The sequence below is a fragment of the Heptranchias perlo genome, chromosome 13 (genome assembly GCF_035084215.1).
Source record: "Heptranchias perlo isolate sHepPer1 chromosome 13, sHepPer1.hap1, whole genome shotgun sequence".
Classification (NCBI taxonomy): Eukaryota; Metazoa; Chordata; class Chondrichthyes; order Hexanchiformes; family Hexanchidae; genus Heptranchias; species Heptranchias perlo.
Window position 1 is genome coordinate 17,262,833 of NC_090337.1, and position 15,610 is coordinate 17,278,442.

At 39.0% G+C, this 15,610-nt stretch overlaps 1 protein-coding gene across 1 annotated transcript in view; it reads left to right on the forward strand.

The window, feature by feature from the left end:
• The window catches only part of gk5 (glycerol kinase 5), a 70,689-nt gene that overhangs the window by 24,722 nt on the left and 30,357 nt on the right, over positions 1-15,610 (forward strand). The window contains exons 5-9 of the mRNA XM_067995048.1: positions 388-481; positions 3,582-3,713; positions 11,400-11,475; positions 14,818-14,879; positions 15,078-15,151. Of these exons, the coding sequence (XP_067851149.1) occupies positions 388-481; positions 3,582-3,713; positions 11,400-11,475; positions 14,818-14,879; positions 15,078-15,151 (438 nt within the window). The remainder of the gene's footprint in view (positions 1-387; positions 482-3,581; positions 3,714-11,399; positions 11,476-14,817; positions 14,880-15,077; positions 15,152-15,610) is intronic.

Consider the following 15,610-nt stretch of genomic DNA (forward strand, 5'->3'; position numbering starts at 1 on the left):
GTGCCTGCCCAGAAATTTAACCCTATGTTCTCTGTGCCATTCCCTTGTATTGTAAAGTAGGAGTCATTCCATGATCTAACACTCCCAGTGGGAAGCCATGCTCACAGGGAGTGTGGATCAGAGAATTGGGGAAAACTGTGTTGTAGCTGTAACTCCATCCTGTGCTCCCTGCAAGCTTTCATTTCTCTCCCTAGTTCTTAATGGGATTGCATGTAGAGATGGGTGTATTATCAATCCTTATTGCCTAGTGATGAATTTCTTAAATATCTGTGAGTAATATATTGCAGTGGAGCTGTTTGTCATATTTCACCATAGGAATTGAAATTTTCAGTGGGGTCATTGGAACTGTTATGTTCTCCATCCATATGTTTTATATCTGTCTTGCAGGACAACAGGAAAACCATTTCATAATTTTATCTGCTGGCAGGACCTGAGAGCAGTTGACCTAGTCAGATCGTGGAACAGTTCATTGTTACTTTGGGTAATGTAGTTGAATTATAATTCTTGGGAGCTGCTAGATGCGTTTGTTATATTTTGAAGGTCATATTCTGTTGGGAAACTCAGTCTTCCTGTCACTGGGACAAGATGTGATACAAGTTGAAACTCATTTTGACGAATACAAGGTTATGACTATTTTGATTTGCATATTTCACAATACAGCACATGATATAATTTTGAAATTCTGTTCTATGTTTAAATAATCTAAATGTAACTGCACAACTTGTAAAATGACTTCTGACACCAAATACTCTGTAGAAACCACAGAAAGCTATTGTTTCAGGTCACATTTTTTCTCGTTATCTTCTCTTTTTCTTCTCCTGAAGGGAGTAACTCGTACTGCAGTATGGTTTCATAGTACCAAGTGGTTATTCTTCATGTGAGAAGTATTGAGAGCATTAGCAGGCTATTTTGTTGTGTTGGAGCATCACAATCTGGCTTAGAGATCTAGGAGTACAGGTTCATAGCTCCTTGAAAGTGGAGTCACAGGTGGATAGGGTGGTGAAGAAGGCATTCCGCATGCTTGGTTTCATTGGTCAGAACATTGAATACAGGAGTTGGGATGTCTTGTTGAAGTTGTACAAGACATTAGTAAGGCCACACTTGGAATACTGTGTACAGTTCTGGTCACCCCATTATAGAAAGGATATTATTAAACTAGAAAGAGTGCAGAAAAGATTTACTAGGATGCTACCGGGACTTGATGGTTTGACTTATAGGGAGAGGTTAGACAGACTGGGACTTTTTTCCCTGGAGAGTAGGAGGTTAAGGGGTGATCTTATAGAAGTCTATAAAATAATGAGGGGCATAGATAAGGTAGATAGTCAAAATCTTTTCCCAAAGGTAGGGGAGTCTATAACGAGGGGGCATAGATTTAAGGTGAGAGGGGAGAGATACAAAAGGGTCCAGAGGGGCAATTTTTTCACTCAAAGGGTGGTGAGTGTCTGGAACGAGCTGCCAGAGGCAGTAGTAGAGGCGGGTACAATTTTGTCTTTTAAAAAGCATTTGGACAGTTACATGGGTAAGATGGGTATCGAGGGATATGGGCCAAGTGCAGGCATTTGGGACTAGCTTAGTGGTATAAACTGGGCGACATGGACATGTTGGGCCGAAGGGCCTGTTTCCATGTTGTAAACTTCTATGATTCTATTCTATAATCTGTCCTCATCCAATGTTCACACGCACACATTTTTCAAAAGCGAATCTAGGGGATTGTTTTCTTTATTTCTCCCTTTTGATAATCTGAGTCCTGGAATATTGACGCCAATGGTAGTGTCCCCAACTACTAAAATGCAGCTGAGATCAACCCTATCATATTTTAAAGGGCACTATAGTAATGCAGCACGTTAGTGCATCAATACAATGTGGGACGATAGGATATAATTTCACCCCTATTATTGTCCACATGATAAATTCCTGACCTCAGGCTGTTTCAGCTGGAGGCAAGACCATTTCATGGATGGCGATGGGGAAGGAAAGAAGGAAGGATGGAGGGAGATTGGAAGGGTGCTCCCTTCCAATGTACTCATGCTTTCCTATATCTACAGTGCCATTAGTAGCAGCTTGGGACAAGGTCATATATGGGGGAACCTAAAAGAATGGTGAAGGAGAAAAAACTTCCAAAATAGGAGGGAAGAGGATGGAAATTAAAATTTCATTGCATTTAGTGATACTAAAAACATTACATTCAACAGTTTGTTATTTGCTCAAAAAAGATGTTTTCAATGAATATCTGTTTGGTAAAACAACCCAAGGCATTCACAAACTTTAACTTTTTTTAATATCATGTGCCCTTCCCATATCAGTCTGCCTTGTCTCCAGGTGCATTGGCTAAGGATTGCTGTTACTGTATCCATAAAGATGTTTTATGATCCTCCTGACTGATGAGAATAAGTTTTGCTGTCCCATTTAAGACTTGTAATAGAAGAAAGCTAATATGAGCAGCTCAGCAACTAAGTATATGTAATTAAATTCATTCTGATACTATGGTCCTGGAAATTTAACAATGGTATACTAACCATTTAAAATGAATTAGCAGTTATGTGTTAATATTACATGAAGAAATCTCCAAGCCTTTTTCTTTTGTCTTCCAACAATCAGCTGCATCAGAAAAATATAAAACGATCTTTATGAAAAGTGAGTGAGAGCTTAAGTCATAAAAGGGATGTCACATGACCTCCCCTCATGTACAAAGCGAACTCCACTTTTCATACCTTTTACCCTGATTCTGTTCTCATGCTCTGTAGTAGAAAGAAGATCCCAAAAGTTACTATTGATAAAGACAGACTTTATTTGGAGACTGAAAGCAGTTGACCTTACCTCCATTGAGATTTGAGCATCTTCTAGCAGAAAAATGTTTGTTGTAACTACGTTTTACAATGGTGAGGTTTCATAGTACAGGTAGTGTTACTGTGATTCTATGCAATAGACTCAATTACTGTTATCTTGTTCCTTTTTATTAAGTAATTAGAGGCCATTGTTTTCTAGTGCAATTAATACCTGAGTTTGGTACAAAAATCAAAATGTTTGCTGTTAGAATTTCATTTCAATTTAGTTCCGGGTTTTAATTTTGAAAAAATTGTGATCAACAACCCCCAGTATGGTGTGTGGGAAAAGTTGTGGTTTGAAAAACTTTCCTGGCATGCTGAAGATTGTGTAATTTGGGTTTCCATCTTCTTTCGCTCTCCAATGCTATGTGGAAATTCAAGACATTTCACCTCCGCTTCAAGTCTTGCTCAGTTTCTTAATGGATTCCAATAAAAATGTTTGCTTCGGAAGGCTATTCAATAACTTTCTTGCTTCATGCTCATATATATTTGGAATACTCACTTTTTTTTGGCAACTTTTCCTAAAAGGGAGGGAGGGAGAATTCCTCCAATTTGAGCTATATTTGCTGGTGGGAACGGGAACAAGAAATCGGTGCGACTCACTCCAGAAAAATCAATTTTGATAATTCTTTAGCGAAGTGATTGGATCAGACCCAAAGATTTAACTTTACCTCTGGTCTGAAACAATATTCATCTGAGTCTATGAATTGTGCATTTTGCAGAATAATTGACAGTTCTTTCTTGCTTTCAATGTAGCTGGTTCATAGGTCCAGTGGATTACTCCATTTTCTAACCAGGCAGAAACGCTTTTTAGCTGCAAGTGTGATCCATTTCTCCACGCAGCATGTGTCCCTTCGTTTAGCCTGGGTTCTCCAAAATATAAAACAGGTAAGAAAATGGACAGTTTGTATGTTGATATGTGCGAAGAGGATTCCCTCAAGACCTGCTACACTGTTATGTTTTGATCGAATCATAGAATGGCTGCCTCCTGTGCTGTAACCATTCAGCCCATCGAGCCCGTGCCTGCTCTTTGTAAGAGCAATCCAGTTAGTCCCATTCCTTCGCTCTTTCCCTGTAGCCCTGCAATTTTTTCCCTTCAACTATTTATCCAATTCCTTTTTGAAAGCCACGATTGAATCTGCTTCCACTACCCTTTCAGGCAGCGCATTCCAGATCATAACTACTCGCTGCATAAAAAAAAGTTTTTCCTTGTGTCGCCTTTGGTTCTCTTGCCAATCACCTTAAATCTGTATCCTCTGGTTATCAACCCTTCTGCAAAGGAACAATCTCTTTATTTACTTTATCTAAACCCTTCATGATTTTGAACACTTCTTTCAAATCTCCTTTCAACTTTCTCTGCTCTAAGGAGAACAACCCCAGCTCCTCCAGTCTGTCCATGTAACTGAAGTCCCTCATCCCTGGAACCATTCTAGTAAATCTTTTCTGCACCCTCTCTAAGGCCTTCACATCCTTCCTAAAGCGCAATGCCCAGAATTGGACACAATACTCCAGTTGTGGCCAAACCAGCATTTTATAAAGGTTCAACATAACTTCCTTGCTTTTGTACTCTATGCCTCTATTTATAAAGCCCGGGATCCTGTATTTTTTAAAACTGCTTTCTCAACCTGTCCTGCCACCTTCAAAGATTTGTGCACATATAACCCCAGGTCTCTCTGATCCTGCACCCCCTTTTAGATGTAGGGTTTTTTTTAAATTGAAAACTCCAGGCAAAGAACCAAGGCCCATGGTGCACAATGCCATTAGTGTTGAAAATGGGGCGTTGATGAGGCAAACCAAGTAGTCGTGATTACATGTTAAAAGAAAGAACTTCCATTTATTTAGGGCTTTTCATGACCTCAGGACATTCCAAAGTGCTTTATAGGCAATGAGGTACTTTTGAAGTGTATTTGTGCACAGCAAGGTCCAACAAACAGTATTGAAATAAATAACCAGATCATCTGTTTTAGGTGATAGTTGAGGGATAAATGTTGGCCAGGACACCAGGAGAACTCTCCTGATCTTCAAATTGTGCCTTGGGATTTTTTTACGTCCATCTGAGAGGGCAGAGGGCAGACGGGTCCTCAATTTAACTTCTTATCCGAATGACAGCATCTCTGATAGTGCAGCACTGCACTGCACTGAAGTACAAGCCCAGTTTATGTGCTCCAGTCTCTAGAGTGGGCTTGAACTCACAACCTTCTGACTCAGACGAGAGTGCTGCCACTAAGCTAAGGATCACACCTTGACTAACCTGGTTTTCTAATGCCTATACGTTGTAGGAAGAGTGGAAAATGAAGGCTAGCATTGAGTAAAATAACATGCAGGTAGTTTGTTTATTTGTTTTGCTTTTAGCCAAAGGAATTTGGCACATACTAGTGTAAGGGTCACAAAAATTTTTTACTATTCCTTTTTCTTGGAACAGTGTGACAACTAAACTTCCTCTTTCCCTAGGCTGTAGAGCTGTGGGTGAATACATTGATGCTTCAAAGCCACACACATTGCCATTTCCACATTATCTAGTTTACTGTTTGTCTGAAAACTACGTTCTTCTTTCCCACATGTGTGTTCAACCAATTTTCTTAGTAATCTACCACTTTAGCTGCTTGCAGGTAGACGTAAGACTTGACTTACCCCCTACAATGTCGGACACTGTCACCACACCGCTGTTACTTCCATTTTTTGATCTTGTATCAGCTTGTGATCAATCTGATCAAAGTCACAGTCCATTTGGTAGTTCTTTTATTCTGTATGTATTCTTTTAACCTGTTTGTTACTGCAACATACTTTGTCTGTTTCCAATATAATCCTTCTGGGCATTTAGTGAGGATGGACACAGTTTCATTCCTACGATTTTATTTTCCCTCTTGCATGAACAAAACAAAAGAGCAGCATTCTTTCCTATGATTTTAGCCTCTGGAGTTAATGTTACCAATAGGATGGTGTAACCTTAACTCATGGGCTATTCCTACACGAGCTCTTGAACTTCTTCCAGCCCTATGCCCCAGCCAGCATCCTCTGCTCTTCTGACACTGGCTTACTATACAGTTCCGCTCCACTGTACCTCTCCTCTGGAATTCTTTTCATGGTCACCTCCATGTTACTACATCTCAGCATTTTCAAAACTGACCTCTTTGACCAAGCCTGTCAGCTCCCCATACAACTCCTGGCATCTGTTCCTCCTCCCAAATCCTCTCTGAAGTTTTGCTGTATTCGAAGTGCTTTATGAGTTATTGCATGCAGAAGAGAAGGGTGGAAGGAGAGACTTGCAGAAAGAGTTACAGCCAAACCAATGACAATAAATTTATAAGAGCTATATAGAGTGTGGAAGATGAACAGAGACTTAGAAAGAAAAATGCTTGTCCGTGAATGATGTCACTCTTAAATTAACAGGTATTATCTAAATCTGGAAGTTGCAAATCCTTTTTATAGCGAGGTTGGTGCCTCAGCTTTTGTAATGCTGAGTACCAAGTTGAGTCATTTTAAAGCCTATGTAACCTTTTTAAAATGAAACTAAATGTCTTATGTTGTCAGGAAGTACCAATGTAATTTCCCCTTGTTATTAATTCATTGTATTGCAAAATATTGGCCCGGAATTTGCTCTGAGTGACGAACGAACGGCACCTGCCGCTCATTTAGATTTAAACTTACCCACAAACGATCCACTGCTTTGGTGTGGGAATTTCCTCTGATGGTGAGCTGCAAAAAGTGCAGCGTCCTCCCTCAGGCATCTGTGAGCTGTGAGAGTGGGGAAAGGATATCACTGTCCCCTCAACCAACCAGCTTGAAGTATCCTTGACAAGCCACGCAGAGTCAGAACCAGGAAGTACAATGTAATTCAATCTAAAATCAGTTAGTGAAATTGAGAGGGTAAGAAATCTGAATTAAGATGGACACAAAGAAAAAGTGGGAAAAAAAATTAAATTTTTTTTACATGTCCAACAACAACGAAAATCTGAAGGAATGAGCCTCCATATTTTCTGTGCCAGAGGGGACGTTTGGCAGTTGTTAAGGCTTACCACGCCGTTAAGTTAGTTTAAACCTTAACAAAAAACTCCGCGTAATTTTTTTCTGTGTAGATTAGTTCATTTCCAGTCAGGCAGTGCAGCAACTTCACACTGGTCCATTCATTTCACCGGTGAGCTGTCCTTCCCGTACAGCTTTCAGACAAGCAGGGGATCTGGGAGAGCAACTTCTGGATTTGCACGTTTGACTGTGCATGCACGCTCATCAGAAGTTGCTCTTCCATTTGCCCTTAACTAATAGTGAGCACTGTTGGGCTCTGTTATTTTTGGAGCAAATTCTGGGCCCATATTTTCATTTTTGGGGGGGGGGGTGGAAGAATTAACTCTTGCATACTGTCAGTGTCAAATGCAGACAATTCTTCAGAAACCATGATGAAAAATCTAGTCTGATTTTATATAACAAGACCAGTTATAACCTCCTAGAGGGTGTGGAGATGCCGGTGATGGACTGGGGTTGACAATTGTAAACAATTTTACAGCACCAAGTTATAGTCCAGCAATTTTATTTTAAATTCACAAGCTTTCGGAGGCTTCCTCCTTCCTCAGATGAACGTTGTTGGAAAAAACGTTATCCAACAACGTTCACCTGAGGAAGGAGGAAGCCTCCGAAAGCTTGTGAATTTAAAATAAAATTGCTGGACTATAACTTGGTGTTGTAAAATTGTTTGCAACTCCTAGAGGGCGTGGGTGCTTTGAGGGTATGGTGGCTATGGGGGGAGTGGAAGAGAAGGAAATATCCATTATGGTCCAGAATGTAACAACCTAACATGCCCAAAAATAATATAACACAATGAGACTATTGTGATGAGGAAACCATTGGATCCAATTAGTTTCTGTTTTAATACACAAAACACTGCTCAGTACTTGGTGTATATTTTTTTCTAATTTAAATGTGGAGACAAAGAAATCCTATTTCCAATGTGGGTGTCTTGCATTTGTTGGGAGAAGAGTTAATTATAGTGTGTGTTGGTTGTCTTTCACAAGATAGATATAGATGAAGGCCATTTGTCACATCTTGAGTCATCCATCCAGAAGGATTCTACAGTCTCTTCCTCATCTCCACCCCCACCATCCCCCGTAGCACATGTAGTTTCTTAAATGATTCTGGGATATTCACATGTACTGCCTGCACAATGTCTATTCCATGTATTGATCATTTTGTATCAGGAAGAACTTCCTGTTATCAGTCCAAAATTTATCTTTTATTAATTTAAACCCGTGCCCCCTTGTCCTGTCATGATGTTTTATTTTTTAAAGTAGTGTTCCAGATCTACTTTTTCTATAGTGTTTACCGTCTTCTTTACCTTTTTTTATAAGATCACTTCTCGGGCACCTGCATCCAAGGCTGTTAGGGCCATGTTTCTATAACCGTTCCTCATAACTGTCCTTTGATGCTAAGGACCAGTCCTGTGGCTTTTGCCTGAATTGCCTGAAGACTTAACTATTTCCCTTGTGTCTTAGAATTGGGCACTGTCCTCAAGGTGTGGTCTGACCTGAGCATTGTACAGCATGGCTTTCCCTTACTTGTACTTTACTGTTTTGGTTATGTAATCTAGTCCACAGTGATTGGAGCCTATTAAAACCTGTTCCATTACACTATTTGCTGCTGGTAGTTAAAATTTTATCAGTTATTTATGATAACTAGGAAAATGTCACATTCTAAACAATTTTTTAAGAAGGACCTGTGTGTTCTGAGTAAGTTTCTGAATGAATGTGCAGCTCTCTGGTGGCAAAAATAGGTACTGCAACTCCTCAATTTGTATCCTGGAAATTCTACCCAGCAATAGAAAAACCTTTAAGAATGTAACAAGAAAAGGCCATTCAGCCTATCAAATCTGCTCCTCCATTGATTGCCATCAGCAAATTACTCAGAAGATTGCTGGTCATCAGTCAAAGGCAATGCCTCCAAGAAGAAAAAGCTGTGAATTTTTTAAAAATCAAAATTATAGAATCTTTTAACTTCTCAATTAGATATGTAAGCCATCTAATATAATTATAGGTTTAAATAAATTTAGTGCTCTGGAATCTGGAGCTCTAAGGCTAGGAGTGAATAAATTACTTCAAACCCTGTAATGACCTTTTCTGCAGGCCCAAATTTGTCATCCTCTGATCTGTGGGGAAGGTGTCCCTTTTAAGAACATTTCTCATGAGCATTGTAATCCTACTTGTTCTGTAGTCCACAATCTCACTCCTATTATTTGAATTAATGTGACATTGTCAGTTATCTAAATAAAGTTATTTGAGTACTTTTATTTAAAAAAATATATAAATAGGTTGTTTCGTTCTTTTAATTACAACTTCTGTTTATTTCTTTCAGTCCTATCAAATCAGCCTTTGAGTCCCTTCAAGCTTTAGCCTCATGTATAATTCCAGTAATTGAGCATTTTCTGTTGGAGCTGTGTTCCACTTGAATCAAAAACTGTCTTTGGTCAGTGCTAGCACCAGGCTTGAGTTCAACTCCTTACACAGCCAGTGTGTGTGTCTTTGTTATCTTCCCACCTAGTGCAGCTTCAGAAAAGCTCATCTCCATCTCTCCAGATTCCATAGTGAGAAGGACTGAAGCAATCGAAGATTATCCTTTTCAGACTGAATGGCTTTGTTTCATGTTAAACTTCAGTGCACTGTTATTGAGTCTTCAGTAATGGTTTCTGAAGACAAATGTAAAAATAAGCACAAGTTCTCCAGGTCATGACATTACGACAAATGTGGAGACCTAAACCAGAGCACTAGTCCTTTTTTGCTTTGGCTTTTGAGCAAGCAAAGTCAACAACATTAATTGTAGCCTCAACCAAATTTTATTTTTTGTTTCTCTTTGCTTCGACTGGGTGTTTAGAAACTTCATGGTATGTTCTGATTCAAATATTACTTTGGGGTTCCAAGAATTATGAAGGAGGGGGAATAGAAAGTAGAGTGTGGCTTGGATTTCCTCTGGGACAATATCGCTGCCAAAATTGGGTTGGGCAGGACTACTCTCTACTGCTGTGATCCCACCCTATTTTCCTGGCTAGTTTCATGGCAGTATCTCCGTTCTGCAGAGGGTGCTTGTCTCTGTAGTATAGAGCCTTGGAGGATAAACTTGGCAAAAACCATCTGGTGATGCAGCAGAAAACTGAAGAGCAACAGTTAAAGGGGACAGAACCCCTCGAAGATATCCCATGAATGTTTTTAACTTTTTAAAACTAGCTCTGAATGTGGCTAGTGCAGAAGAAGGGGATAATTGTAGCTGCTCCCACTGCTAATGTCTATGTACTTCAGCATTGGCCTTGCTAAGGGTCAGCAGTACTGCGGTGAGAGCAAGGAAATCAGACCATCATTTAAACGTGGCAGGGTAGTCAAAGGATGGGAAGCCGACATCCCAGCTGGGGAGGAGGGGAATCTCCCGGAAGGCCACCCCCGTGGCCATCTATTCTGCAGTACCGCCCAAAAATGGATGGTTTGCTGGAAGAAATTCCAGCTGAAACGCTTTTAACATAAACTTTGTTATCCCTCTTGGACAGATACCATGTAAGTTTAGTATTCAAATGTTACCAAAACTTCAATCTTTATTGCAGGTTTTAAATCAATCTTTTTATGCAGTTACATCATGTGCCTTCCCTGGCTTCCAGTATTCAATGTCTTTTGTGAAATACAGGGAAGGGTTTCTCTTTTTTTTGGATCTGATCAGAGTGGATTAAATGCATTTGTTGAAGATGCTGTCTTAAGGATTCTTTAGTGAAATGTGGGGAGTTTCCTCCAAAAGAGAGAGCAGATAGCTGCATGCCAATTCTGGGGGCGTTCATATATATACAGATGTCACAGACCTGCCTAAATAGCATACCTCCTCTGCTGGATAATATTGTACAGATGATGAAGCTACTCTCCAACAGTCTGCTGTTAATCTTAAGATGGAAGTGTAGACTGCATCCTACTCTCTTTTTCCAGTATGGCTACCAATAGGGGAAAAATAGCTCGGGCTACAAATTGAGGAGATAATTGAGCATTTTATGAAGCACCAATAGAATGTCATCCATCCAAGAAATGGTCAGCGAGGAATGGCTAGCTTCTCCTTTGGAGACAGAGGCTGCAACATATCTGAACATCTGGATTCAACAAGAAAAAAACTTGATACTCCCATTACAGTAACTGTATGTGGTTACATCCTAGCCCATTGCTTCAGTTGCTAGCAGTAAAGGGATTCTCTTGTTTTTCAGGGCCAACATATATCATACTGTCTAACTTATGGTTTTTTTTTATAAAGGCATAGGTCTCCTTAGTGAAAGAACTTTAGGTTCAACTTTTTGGGGGTAGTTAGAGGGTACTTCACCAACATGGTTTCTCACAAAACATTTGTCTGTATGGTATTTTGTTCTGTATTTGTGATCATTTTGGTGAGGCGTATTCTACAATCTATGATCTGGTGGGTCCTTCTGAAGACAGCAGCTACGTAATTTGACATGATTGAAGTCCTTTTGTGTTTACTAACCTATGAAAGGAAGAGAAGGGCCAGTATTGTAAGAGTTTTTTTTGAAGCTGTGGCATTGCTATATATTCTACTATAGGCATCTCCTTACAGGTTCAAGATGCTGTTGCTGAAGAAAACTGCTGCTTCGGTACCATTGATACATGGTTGCTATACAAACTGACAAAAGGTAAGGTTGGCCTTGAAGGCAGAATGTTAGGTTACCTTAACCTAAAGGGCATTGAAGCAGCAAATTCAAAACTGTAACCAGATGAAAAACTACTTAATCCCAAAAATATGAATTGGGCAAATTTGTGTGGTTTTGTACACAATCCACATAATTAATAGTTGTTGACCCTCTGCATGTCTGTAGGGTGTGGGAAAGTGCACTATAAAATGTGAAGCACTGTGATTGGCTCAAATTTCACACACCTTTATAAAACAGTCACCAAAACACACATCACTTCATTATCTCAAAAAAAACCCCACTCATCCTTGAAAATTGTTTAAGTCCTTTTGAGTAGCTATGTTGGCTTCTTAGTTGGCCCACTATAAGCTCCAAAAAAATAAGTAAATAAAATTTATAATCTAATGAAGCTTTTAAAAAGAAAGAACTTTGAGAAAATCTTACTCATCCTATCTTCCAATACTTACAATAACTTTTCCTTGCACAGATTCTCTCCTTTTTCCCATTCCTTGCCTCTCCACTTCTCTGGGACCTTTAGTGTGTCTCTGTTCAGTTCCCAGAGCTTGATCCTTGAACTGTATGTTGGGTCACAATATTTTCCATGCCAGTGATCACCTGTGCTCTGCTTGCCATGGACTACCTGTAAGCAACATTATGGGAGTTCTACTAGTTATTGATCATTGATGAAAAATTAATGGGAAATATCTGATGGGAAATATATACACCTTTTCTAAGATGTAAAGGTATTTAAATCCTCAAGGTATATAGTCCTTTACTCAAAGGACTATGTTCAATTTTTTTATTAATGTCATAGGAACGTGAGTAGGCCATTCAGCCCCTCGAGCCCGCTCCACCATTCCAATAGAGCACAACTGATCTGCACTTCAACTCCATTTATCCCTTCATAACCTTGCATAACAAAAATCTATCTAGCTCTGATTTTAAGATTATTCCCCCTTGTTCTTGATTCCTACACCAGAGGAATTAGTTTCTCCATATCTACCCTATCCAATCCTTTTTAACATTTTAAACACCTCGATCAGATCACCCCTCAATATACTACACTCAAGGGAATACAAGCCTAGTTTATGTGACCTGTCTTCATAATTTAACCCTCTAAGCCCAGGTATCATTCTGGTGAATCTGCGCTGCACCCCCTCCATGGCCAATATATCCTTCCTGAGTTGTGGTGCCCAAAACTAATGCAGTACTCCAGATGGGATCTGACCAAGACTCTATACAACTGAAGTACAACTTCCTTCCCTTTGTATTCCAGCTCCCTTGAGATAATGGCCAACATTCCATTAGCCTTTTGATTGCTTTTTGTATAATTGTCTACTAGCTTTTAATGATTTGTGTACTTGGACTCCCAAATCTCTCTGCTCCTCTACAGTTCCTAGTTTCTCACCACTGTTTGCAAGATGCTCTCATTGTCAGATAATTAATTAATTCGAGGTTGTTACACATTACTAAATCTACTATGGCCAGTTCCCTTTTCGGTTCTAAAAATATTGTTTCAGAAAACTGACCTGGATACACCCTAGAAATGCATTGCCTTTACGATTTGAGCTATTTTGCAGCTCCCAGTCCATGTGAAAATTAAAATCTTCCATTATAACCACTTTGCCTTTGCTACATCTCTGATCTCTGTATTTATGCATCCTTCTACTGCTTCATTGCAGTCAGGAGGTCTGTGGACAACTCCCACCAGAGTACTGCACCCTTTGCTGTTTCTTGATTCTACCCAGAGTGTTTCCAGTGCATGCACATCCTTACTGATATCTTTTTTTCAACTGCTGTGATATTGTCTTCTAGCAATATTGCTATTCCTCTTCCTTTCCCTATTTCCCAGTCCTTTCTAAAGATCTTGTAACCTATAATATGACGCTCCCATTAATGCCCAGCTTGTAGCCATGTCTCTGTAATGGTTACTACGTCATACCCTTTGAGCTCGATTTGTGCTTCCATGTCCATCATGTGCTACCAATAATTCATTTGAGCAAATAGAAAAGCATTTGTAAATTGATCTGAGAGGATAAAGATAAATAGTTTTTGGTCACATCAGTGAAAATGTATTGATTGCAATGGAACTGGTATTTTAAAGAAGTATCTTGTTAACTGTGCCCTGAACACTTAATCAGCTTGTGAAGTGATTTTCAGTGGTACATACAATTATTCACATTACCATTAAAGAGTTTGGAATTGAGCACGAAATGGGAGCCTAAATGCCCATTGATTTAGCAGTTTCAATATCTTGGTTGAACTTTTATAGTTTTCCTATAGTTTATTTCATTGAGGCATATGTGCTATTTTGACTTTTGTACTTTCAGCACATAGATGATACCATTACAAAATTATAATTTTGTGATCAAAAAAACTGATTAGAGGAGCATTATGAATACCACCTAAATTTAATGATGTGCCTGAAGTATATATCCTTTCTTTATAGCCATGTAGGCTAGCTGAGGTTCTGGCTGTTGAAGTTGTGATTTTTCTGCCACTGGATGATGCCGAGTTATTAAATACCATTATATAAACACTAAGAACTGTAGCCAAATCTAGTGACAACATTTGGTACTGTACAAACTTAAGCCATTATTACAGTGTGAATAGGATATTTTTTCTCAATGGCTTTCAGTTTGTCATTAGTGAATGTAACAGTGATAAGTTTGAAAGAGACATGAACATCAAGTCTATTAAGACTCCTAACATGCCCAAACAATGCAGGATAGCAATCAACAAAGCAAATAGAATGTTGAGCTACATAGCCAAAACAGAATACAAGTCAGAGGAAGTAGTAATCATACTGTACAGTGCTCTGGTCAGACTGCACCTTGAGCACCATGCCCAGCTCTAGATGTTGAGAAATAAAGGAGACATTCAAGCGATTGAGGCAGTGCACAAATGAGCCAAGTGGCTGAACCCTAGTGTAGGGAGTATAAGCTACAAGAATTGAGGTTTTCTGCCTGGAAAGGAGGCACTCTGAGCTTTATAAGATAGTTAAGGAAATGGAGAAGTTTAACCCAGTATACTACTTTATATTAAACAAATCCAGTAGGTCAAGGGGACATTGGTTCAAACTAGTAAAAGGTAAATTTAGGACTGATATCAGAAAGTTCTTGTATAAGGAGTGATCAGCACTTGGAATGGAATTCCAAGAAAAGTAATTGAGGTGAAAATCCTCGCATTATTTAAGAAACAATTTAGATGCAGTAGTAGGGGGAGTATAAGGTCTTTCTGGATGATTTAAGATGGGCCAAATGGCTTCCCTCACCTGTTTAATATGTGCTAAGTACTTTAATTCCAGTTATCTGTACCTTTTACCTGTGTTTTCCTTAAATGTAGGTGCCGTTTTTGCTACAGATTACTCAAATGCAAGTACTACAGCGATGTTTGACCCTTATCAGGTATCTTCATTCCTGTTCTAATTCTGTACAATCTATGAGATGTTTCTATTTTGAACATGACTTTGAATTTTACCTGCTTTCAATTATATTAAATGTATTTTTATTGAATTTTTGAACAAACAAGTCTAATTTATGACTAATGTTTACAACTCATTAGTGCCATTGAAAATTTACAGTAGTTAATATTTATCATTTTAGTTGTGTTGGAGTACATTCCTCGCAAACCTTCTCTCAGTGCCTGTGTCTATTCTCCCTCCAGTAAAGGATACAAGGTAAGAATCTTGAGAGTTTTGAGATCAGTCATTATTGCACTGATAATACATTGCAATGTAGTTAAAACAATTGCCTGGCGGTGAATGGATGATGCTAATCTGACTAAAACTTAGATTTTTGGAAAGCACCTTCCAGGAGACCTGTGAGGTGAAATAAAGATGTAAATTGCACAATTCACTAGGTAATGAGGAACAAAGGGTAATGGTGGTAATTCTAATTGGGCAGATGTAGCCATCAAAGTACACCAGGTATGAGTTGGAAATTTGTACTGAATTATCATAATGAGGGTTTGGTAAGTAGAGTGTCTGACTGTGAAGTTTTAAAGACTTTGCAATTGGGCAAATTCTCTATTAAATACCAGAGAGACTTGTAAGTGTCGCATTCTGGTGCTAAAAATAACAAATGTGATTACAAAATGATGGGCTTTTTTAAAATTAATAAGGTGGGTCAGGAAAATT